This window comes from Phalaenopsis equestris, unplaced genomic scaffold, assembly GCF_001263595.1.
Source record: "Phalaenopsis equestris unplaced genomic scaffold, ASM126359v1 Scaffold000002, whole genome shotgun sequence".
NCBI classification, from domain to species: Eukaryota; Viridiplantae; Streptophyta; class Magnoliopsida; order Asparagales; family Orchidaceae; genus Phalaenopsis; species Phalaenopsis equestris.
Window position 1 is genome coordinate 51,294,876 of NW_018164444.1, and position 10,629 is coordinate 51,305,504.

Here is a 10,629-nt window from a genome sequence, read left to right on the forward strand (position 1 = left end):
AATATTTTGTATTTTATTTTAAACAATTTTCTATTATTTCTATTCTAGTTGTTCACTATATTTGTTATTGCATTATAATACTACTTACAATTAATTTTTTTTTCTATATTTTATAATAAACAAGCTGGCTTGAACTCGATAAAACGAGTCAGCTCAAACTTGAACTCGATAAAATTAATCAAGCTCAAACTCATATCAAGAGTGGCTCGAGCTCGAATCGACTCGTTCCGCTTCTTCAGAGTGTACACTATTCAACATAACTGTTACTTTTCAATTTAAATTAAAAAAAAAAAAACTATTATCTTTATTCAGCAGAATTTTATAAAATAATAATATTATTATTACGATGAATTTTTTAATGACATTATTTATGAGAGGAGCACACAAAACGGGCAAATATTTTAAGTAGCTATAAAGATTAATGTCTAATAATCTCTATTTATATTAAGATCACTCTTATCTATAAAGGCAGAGCAAAACTCAGCGCATATTAAAAGCTTTTATCCAGTTTTGAATCAGTTGGTGATTACATCGGGTGTAACTAAATAACTCATTCCTAATTAATGAATTGAAGAATTCAACCTAATAAATTCAAATGATTTATTTTGGGGCATTTACAGAAATACAGATCTAACACTTAAACTTTAATTACGTTTATACAACCCAATTCTTTCTTTCGTATGGCATTATGATTAAATTAAAAAAATGTAGTGAAACTCCTCATTCATATTGATGCATATCTAAGACGAGGCTGTTAACGATCTTATTTCAAGCTGAGCGGGCAAGTTAAATCAAGGTTGATCGGGCTCGAAATTGAAACGAGCTGGCTGAAATTGAGCCATTTGGATTCGTTTCGACTCTAAATTGAGTCAATCGGGCTCAAAATTAAAACTAACAAGCTCAAATTGAGTTATCTAGATTCGCTTCAGCTTGAAATTGACTCGCTCCAGCTTGAAATTGAGTTATTCATATACACATTATAATACATACCATTAAGTACGGGCACACCTAAAGTGTAATAAGAGAATATTTAAACTGTGGATACTCTTTAATCTTCATGTAAGCAATAATAAACTCCTATCTTGTACGCTTTTGAGCAGAAAATAATAATAATTTATCCTCTGTTATTAAATGAGCATAGGGCACAAGAACAGTAGGGCATCAGACCAACCATAGATTGAATTTCACAATAGAAATTAGTACAGAAATAGCTTTCAAAGCTTGAAAATCAGACAGAACACATTACCCTCTGCCTTGAAAACATCTAAGCATTCATATTTACATGCATACCGCTCAAATATGTAACATCACATCAAAAATATCACCATCATTGATTTTTGAAAAGTGAAATACACATCTTCATGCATAATTTCATTATACCAAAATATTATAGAAGTGTTAAAAATCGAACCTTGGGTGTTAGATATGCAAATACATAAGAATTATGTGGCATGCATGCAAATTTCCCAAAAAGAAAAAAAAGAGAAACAAAACCTCAACGTGTTGATGGTTGGATGGAGATTGCAGCAGGAAATGGGTTGATTGATCCGGCAATATGCGCATTATCTGGGACTTGAGAGGCGAGAGAGTTCGTCTTATTTTCAGAACTTGAAACAAATAATAGTCCTCGACAAGTGGGACAAGAGTAAGCCTCGGTGCAGCCCTGATCCAGCCTATGAAACATGTTATGACCAATTTAGAACACTCATAAAAACGTTAATTTAGAAAAACATTTTTTAAAGAGTAAAACAAAAGCTTCTAAATTTTTATTTTGAATTTAAGAAGAAAATTACACAAGCGAAAAAATCATACCATAGTTTTAAGCAATCAAGATGAAACAAGTGGTTGCAAGGTAGCTTTTTAGCCTTGGCCATTGGTCCCTGCAAATTAAATGGTTGATTATCCCAATCTCTTTATAATTAATTCCTATGTATTTACATATCTACACCTAAACTTCAATTTTTACATATATGCCACCTTAGTTATGATGATTTGGGTGGTATAAAAATAAAAAAAGTATAGGTGTTAGATATGGAAATACATAAGAATTGGTAGTATGCAAATGCCCCAAAAAAGGCATCAGAAACAATGGAAGAACTTCCTTACTCTACAAATTGCGCACTGGTCATCGAAAACAGACAAATCCTTATCAGTAGCATCAGGAAATGCTTCACCTATGGAAATTGGATCATTCTTCAAGTTGATGAAACATCTCACTCGCTTCACCATTTTATTCAGAATACGCTGTGTCGTTAATTTTAATTAACATGCAGGACTAAATGATAAAAGCAGGATGGCTGTTGATCCAATTGTACTTACACACAAATACACGAAAAGAACTGTGTTTACGAGGAAAAATGATGTGCCTTGTAGCCACCATATCATCAAGTAATGCCCAACTGACATCGATAAAGCTAAGAAGTCGAGGAGAAAACTGCAATTTCGATTAAGAGTCCCTTTCTGCCCTGCAAAAAATCCAGCAGCTGAAATGTTCAAGCAAAATAACTATGTTACATGTCAAGAAGCTCATCAGAATAGCACAAAGACAAGTCCTTTGAGCTTAGGAGCAAGGTTATTAAGTTTAAAAAAAATTTAAAAATCTAAAATTTAAACGGATAGGATTGGCAAACTTAACTCATTGTTCATTAAAAATTGATAATCAATGAATCGCTCTTCACACAGAACTATTTGCAAATGTATCCAAAGAAGAACCGACAAAACAGATTAAGGAAGAGTTGATGGTTATCTCAAAAGCATTTCCTAAACCCTAAACGCATGAACACTAGCCTGAAAATCTCTCAATTATCAATGCTACAGTCTGGAAACAGAAAGGAGCTTGATTCCAACGCTGGCGCGCAGGGTATCAATGGTGAGGACTCCATTACCGACAAGGTAATGGTAGCTGTTGCAACACAAACTCAGCTTGTATTCTTGAATTTGAAGCACGCAATAATACTAGAATTTCTCAAACAACTTGTATCTCCAACTAGAGATGTTTTAAGAAAAAAATATAATTTTACCCCAAAAATTTAATTAATTAAAAATAGAGCATAAGATTAGTCATGTTGTGTAACCAATAAATAAAGGGTTGAACCTAACAAGTTATAAAGTCCTTGCATATTATTAGTTCTTATCAAATTTCCTTTAATTATTTTAATTAAAAAAAAATTTTTGAATGCAATTAGGAATGTTTATCCTTAAGTATGTTTAATTTTTCTATGAATAGGACCTTTTGCGTTACTATCGTAGTTAGCCTTGGATTATAAAAATCATATAAAAAAAAAATTGCAACCCTCTTGCATTATGGGTTTGACAACCTGATGACCTAAGGGCTTGACATAACAACTTGAGAATTTATTGTTTGGTAACATTATTTTTATTCCATTTTTTTTTTACTATTTTCACACTTTTGGCGTGTACTCTACGTTAGTAGGGATTAAGGGTTGCGTAAGAAGTGGGAGAGATGTGGCTAGGGTCTAAAATGATATCGCCGGGTTTTTTTTCTCTTACGCAAAAAGATGCGGCTTAATTTTTTTTTCCGTGAACTTTTAATACTTGATAATGCTAAATTCAACATTTAGTAGATTATAAGTTAATTTAGAAAGAAAATAAAGTCTCAAAATGACTATGAGATGGAAACCAGAAGAAGTTTAAGCCCTGGATGTTTAAATTAAGAGAATGTTATGTGGAAGGAATAAGGAGAAGAGTGGAAAGGAGAGAGCAAATATAGAATTTAGGAGGATTAAAGTAGAATTTATATTCAATTTAATTCGATGTAATAATTACATGGCATAAATATAACTATTTATAAAAATAATAAATTTGCATAAAAAATGTAAAAGAAGTAAAAGTTAGAAAAAGATAATCACAAAGAAGGTAAGTATTACCAATAAAAAAGGAAAAAATAATTCTTAAAAAGGATAATTCTAAGTATTAATTTTCATGGAAGTCAAATAAATTAAAATTTGAAGCACAAAATAGCTAGAGTAAGTCAAATGCTGCCTTGATCCATATCTTGTTTTGCATCAAATATCCGTAAAACATTATTGGGGTCATTTTTTCAAGCATGGGACATGTTCCAATACATGAATCATCCCACCATGAATAAAAAAAGGGTAATTAAATGAAATTTTCACACCTTCTATTGATTTATAGAAATCAAGTGATGCCAAGCAATAGGCTCCATTATCAATGGAACGCCTCTTCCATATCTCAGTCGAATAGAATCCATGCACTGTAAGGGCCTGCACAATAATTTGTGAAGGCTTATATTATTGATTTAAGGAATTCTGAATCCCTAAATCCTATATATGTTCTGTATGGCAACACAAGACATAAATTTATGAAACAGAAACAAGGAGTGCAGAAAAACTAAAAGTAATATATTTGATTGCTACAAGAATTTTAATTTTCTGCTATAAAGAATCTTGCATTCCGAGGACTGAGCATAAGATTAAGAGAAAAAAACAAGCCCTCCAACCATCCATCCTCTGTGTAATCCTAGAATAATAGATGATGCTATCAAGTTAAGTATCAGCATGCAGCTGTGCGAGAGAGAGAGAGAGAGCGCGACACAAGGAAATTAATTAAATTCTAATAAAATTCTTGTATTTTAGATTAGCATTAGATTTTATTTCAATTTTTACTTTATTGAAAGTTATAATTTGATTTGAGTTTGGATGACTAAGAATATTTGGACTTATCTAGATCTAAGTTTGATAGTATCTTGTATCCCTATTTCTATGCATAAAGGTTTCATGGCTTGTAATTGGGATTACGATCGATTACAAGAAATTGAAAGATTATACACCCTCTGTGCACTCCCTCCCATCTAATAATTGTGCTTCTCTCCTTCCTCAGATCATAATAAAAAATGCAATGAAAAATGTAATACCACAGGAATTCAATATCTCATGATTCTATTTCTTTTATCTACAACATTAGGTATTTATAGTATACCTCCTAAGAGTACTAGTGCCTAAACCCTAGCTTGAAGCCATATGATTTCTTTCATTTGCTGCCATAAAATTGTCAAAACGAGATGATTAAAGTGACTGAGATGCATAGATTACACCTGAATGATAACATCTAGCATAAACATTAGTCTGTAAATTACTAAATTTACCTTATTTACTTTAAAAACTTCATTATGAATTTATGGGTTCATCAAATGTCGTAAGGATCCAATCAAGCAACATTATCATGGATATGTTTAGATGTGGGCGAACTGTATGGTTCATGTAATTTTAATCAGACATCATTCATCAAACTATGAGATGACAATATAAGCATGTTGATCATTGGTCGAAATATTACCCAAATGTACTAAAGATATTATTTATGAAACATACTACTACCACAATCATCGACAATCATAAAATAGTATAAATCACTTTGAAAATATGATAATATAGAGACATATAATGCTATCAATATTCATACAATGATCGACCGTCTTAGAAATAATATGAATTTCATCAATATGAAACTTTAGACACTATTCTTAAGATCATCTAGCCCGTTCCAATATAAAAGTATTTTATCATGGAGATTTATACACCAGCTTCTCATACTCTGGAGGTTCAAAATCCTAAATCAATTCTAAAAGTTCAAGTATCTTTGACATCGATACTAGATTGTAAATTAAGTCCTTATTATTCTATAAAGATTATTGTTGTGAGGATTCAAATTTTGTCGATAGACTTGATAATAGTCAATATTTAAGCCTCTTGAAGAACCTAGCTTAGAAGTTTGGGCAGAGATTATCTAGAACTTAAATCTATGATCATGCCCAAGTCTACTGACAAAGCTAAGGAGATACCTTCTAGTGGAATTTAAATGACATGAAAAAATAGATTCACCATACATTATGATTTGCTAGCAAATTTATTCTCTATACACAAATGTTATTGCTCAAGTTCCAAAATTATTTTTTGTCGTCTGTTGACCTCATTTTTGTGAGGATTCCTTCCTTCACCCTAGAGCCTAAGATCTAGTCATAGGGATTTCCTTTGATCATTTTAGAAGCCTAGTGTTGGGACCTACTCCGCTTAGAAATTCAAACCACTTCTTGACACTTCTTGGGGTCTCACATGTGTGGTTTTTGACCACCAGCACTTGGGTGGTTGAGACCAACATGATGAAACTCAAAGAAGGTTCCTATAAGATCATCAAGCCCTAGTGTGGTCAGGTTCACACCTCATTCACATCACCTAAACTTACATACGCTTCACCGTCAATTAAAACTAAAATTAATTTTGAAAATCATCAATCACGAACCAGAATTCAAAGAAAATTAAATTCAATAACGAGCACGTCCGGGACATCAATTTTACCTAGGGAGGAAACTCATATTGCTATAATTCTGCGCACAAGCAAATTGCATGTAAATCGATGAACTCTGTCCAAACAACCCCAGATGACGAAACAGACGACGTGAGTGCGTCTGAGACTTTGATTTTACCTTGGATTCATGTTGAGATAGTTTCGCGTAAAAACGAATAATGTGTGAATCGGAGATTGTAAATATTAAACATTATAAAATTAATAATTAAAAAACATTTTATTTCTCTCCTAAATCCCTAACTCACAAAACTTCCTCCTCTCCCGTTCGCGAAACTCGCGATCCCTTTCCTTCGGCCACCAAGCCCTGACCGATCGAAACCAATTCCTTCCTCCCCTTTGGTTGATCCCTTCTCGTCCGAGCCCTAACTGACCGAACATCTCCTCCATTCGTGAAGCCCTGGCTGGCCGACTCTTCCTCTTCTTCGCGAAGCCCCGACCGTTGGACCCTCTCCTTTCCCAACACCTCTCGAGTTGAAATTCCACCTTCCCGATGCTATGCATGTTCAAATCCCCTACTTTTTCTAAAGAGGCCATAGTCTTTCTTCTTGGATATAAAAAAAAAAATCCCCTAGGGGAGGGTTTGTGGTTGTTGAAGCTCTGGTAAGTAAAGGTGTTGCTAGAATTTTTTGTGTTTGTTCTTTAAGTTTCTTTAGGCTTGCATCAAGAGGTAACCTATCTCTTCACTTTCTATTCAATCAATCCCCTTTTGAAAAGCATGAGATGCACGTGTTAGTATGTGCTTTGATTTGGGCATGTGATGTGTGCAAGGTTGCTTTCATCAGCATATTATTACATTTATTTGAGGTTCACCTTATGAAGTGTCCAAAGCATTTTATAGAACTGCAAATGATTCAAGAATTTTATAGCGATTGTTGCTAGATATGCTAATGTGACTGTTGAGCAATGCTAGAGGCTCATGCATGACTCTTGTGATTTTTTATAAGAAGCCCCCCTTCCTCTTTGTTCTTCTATGAATAAGGTCCCCTTTCTCTTTGCTGGCAATACAATACCCCTTTGGAGTTGGGTATGGAAGCTGGAGCGGGAATTCGTGTATTTATATGCCAATGTGGCTGCTGAGCTATGCATGAAGTCCAACATATATTTATAGTTGCATAATGTTTTGTTATATGCTCATATTGTTACCTTGGTTTTATTGTTACCTTGGTTTTACATCTGCTATGTTTTGTAATTAGCTCATATTGCTGAAGCTATAGTTATCCTGGTTGTGCATCTTCTATGTTTTGTAATAAAATATTGACAGTACGTGAGTAACCCCCTTAGTCTCTCCACACCTTTTTCTCTCTAGTTTTGCTAGTTTGGAAGAAATGGTTTAAAAGGTGGTTTGCCCTATATTTTTTGTTGATTTGGAAAATGTTTGAGAGCTCTTTTTGCTCTCTATTTTGCTGATTTGGAAGAAAAAGTTTAAAAACTGTTTTGCTCTATATTTTTGTCGATTTGGAAAATGTTTGAGAGCTCTTTTTGCTCTCCATTTTGCTGATTTGGAAAAAAAAGGTTTAAAAGCTGTTTTGCTTTATATTTTTGTTGATTTGGAATATGTTTGAGAGCTATTTTAGCTCTGTCTTGGTTGATTTGAAGGAGAGTTTAAAGCTACTTCTGCCCTATGTTTTGGTTGATTTGGAGGGGACTTGAGGGCGACCTTTGTTCTTTATTTTTGTTGATTTGAGAGAGTTTAAAAGTTACTTTTGGCTATATGTATTTACTGTTTTGGAAGAAGATTCAATTGCTTTTTGGGCTGATTGCTTATTGTTCTGGAAGAAGTTTACTTATTGTTCTGGAAGAAGTTTAGTTGCTCTGGAAGAAGTTTAGTCGTTTTTTTTGGCTGATTATTTACTGATTTGAAGGATATTCAAATGCCCTTTTTGAGCTAAATGTTCACTTTTTTTTTTAGGAAGGCCTAAACATTTGCATACATATCACACAATACATATGCATTTACACATCCAACACCCAAACATCATGATTTACATATATACCACCCAATCTTTATGTGCTTGCATATCTAATGCTTAAACCTCAATTTTTACATATGTAGCACCCTACTCATGCATGAAAAGGTGTAAGTGAAAGTAAACGTGTTTATGATATGAAAGGTTCGGGCAGTATAAATGTAAAAAAAATTAGAATTTAAATGTTCGATATGTTGCGCAGCTAAACGGGCATGTGAATATATAGGAATTGGGTAATATGTGAATAATTCCCTTTGCCTCTCCATGCCTTTGCCCTCTATTCTTGTTGGTTTATGAAGGATTTAAAAGCTCTCTTGCCTTGTGTTTTGGCTGATTTGAAAGAGATTTTAAAACTATCTTTTGGCTCTCTATTTATGATGGTTTGGAGAGAGGTTTAAATGTCCTTTAGCCTCCAACGTGTGCTACTTTCCATGGAGAGAACTTGAGGCTTTAAAGAATCATTTTGAGCTCCACATACATGTTGAGTGGAGTATTTGAAGTATTGCTTTGGGTGCAGCCCATGGGTATTTTGGAAAGGTTAAAATGCTGATTTTTAGGTTGAATGCATATAATGTTTTGGAAAGACTTAATGTACCCTTTTTTTTTTTTTTTGTTTAGCAAATGTCATTTCGGGCTTCAAGCATTCACTATTTCAAGAACAATTGAGCACTGTTTGGTGCTGATTTGAATACTATTTTAAAAAGATGAAGCTGTCATGTTGAACCTTGTAAACCCACTGTTTTTTTGGAAGGCTTTCAAATGCTGTTTTAGTGGTTTTAAAAGCTGTTTTTGGACCAATATACATGCTGATTTGAGTGCTTCAAATGTCGAGCAATGGTGTCCATTAAAATGTTGTTTGGAAGACGATTAAATGCTACCTTTTGGGACTGATTTGATTGCTATTTGGGAGGATTCAAACATTTTTTTAGGCTGATCCACTTGTTGTTTTGTCTCTTTAATGACTTTGGAGGGGGGCGGGCGGGCTCCTTTTATCTTTTTTTCCTTTTGTTTTTCTTTTCTTTTCCTTACTTGTTGGTTTAATTTATGTGCTTATATTCTTATATAAGTGCATATATGGTAGAAATATATGGATCATCAAGCAGGGTTATAAGTTGGATGGTTTGGGGTTTAAGGATGATTATGACAGTGCTTATGCGTGCTAAGATAGGATGATAGAATATTATCTCCTGCCTCGATGACCTTCTATGAGGGGAGAGCAGGACCGATGATACTATTCACCAACTCTTGGTACGAAGTTGTCCCTTTCTTTCTTAGGTTGCTGATAGTTCTAGCTCCACCAAGATGGATAACTTTTGGACCATCAATTTGTCAAAATACTCACACATAATGTAACAAAAAAAAAAAATCTTTTCTCGTGACACTACTACTTTTCACCATTAAGTAAAAGTTAAATCCTACTTGCATGACAAATTAAGAATTTTTTAGTGTTAACCTATATAAGTTCACTTGTAAATCACCTTGATTAGGCCATGAGTTGCGCTCCTTACATTGCTTGGTTGGTGGCATCTATCCAAAGTTGGATCATGAAGCACACAGTTTAGCTCTGAGTCTACCCTAAACCTGAATGTTTATCGCTCAATTTGATCTTTCACATATGTGTCACTTTTTTTTTACTTTCACTGCGACATTTGCATGCTTTTAGTTGTGATACTGACATTTTTGCAACAGAGACAAAAACTTCTTAAATATATCTATCATCCATTTTATGGTGAAGCAAAGGTGAATAGCCTTGATATCTGTTGACCTCATTTTTAGTGAGGTCTAGTCTTCCTCTTAGGGTTTAGGATCTAGCCTTAGGGATCTCCCTTTGACTATCTTAGAACCTTAGAAGTGGCGCCCGCCTCATTTTAATTTGACCTATTTCCGTCCTCTTTTGTGGTTCCAAGTGTGTGGTATCGACTTCTAGCATTTAGAAGGGTGAAACCAACATGAGGAAACCCAAAAGGGATCCCTATAGGACCTTTTTGAGCCTTAGGGTGGCCTTCTGCACAATTCGCACTCCCGCGCGCACAAACTTCGCAATTCGGAGAGCCAACACGTCCGATCGCCATAATTCACATCGCTTGCACTGTTACCCGTCGAAGACTCGAATGAAATTTTTGAAACAATCGATCGCGGGTCAATATTTTTGTGAAATTTGAATTTCGACGCGTTTTTGACCCGACCGTCGACGACGTCGTCCGAGCGACCCCGGATGACGAAACGGACTGCGCCAACGCGTCCGGAACGTCAATTTTGCCTAGGGAGGACACCTATTTTGTCGCATCGTCGTGCGCGGGTAAAATGTGTTTTAATT

The 10,629-nt window shown here is 34.4% G+C and overlaps 1 protein-coding gene across 3 annotated transcripts in view; it reads right to left on the reverse strand.

Annotated features, from left to right (window-relative positions):
- Positions 1 to 1,125: 1,125 nt before the first annotated feature.
- LOC110023015 (E3 ubiquitin protein ligase RIN2-like) overlaps positions 1,126 to 10,629 on the reverse strand; it is a 38,493-nt gene continuing 28,989 nt past the window's right edge. For 2 of the 3 annotated variants that reach the window (XM_020722237.1, XM_020722220.1), the window contains 5 exons: positions 4,139 to 4,244; positions 2,320 to 2,483; positions 2,107 to 2,244; positions 1,813 to 1,880; positions 1,126 to 1,673 (listed from right to left, as the gene is read on the reverse strand). In XM_020722237.1, coding sequence (XP_020577896.1) covers positions 1,496 to 1,673; positions 1,813 to 1,880; positions 2,107 to 2,244; positions 2,320 to 2,483; positions 4,139 to 4,244 — 654 coding nt within the window. In that variant the 3' untranslated portion in view covers positions 1,126 to 1,495. The remainder of the gene's footprint in view (positions 1,674 to 1,812; positions 1,881 to 2,106; positions 2,245 to 2,319; positions 2,484 to 4,138; positions 4,245 to 10,629) is intronic. The other variant, XM_020722228.1, reaches the window with a different exon arrangement.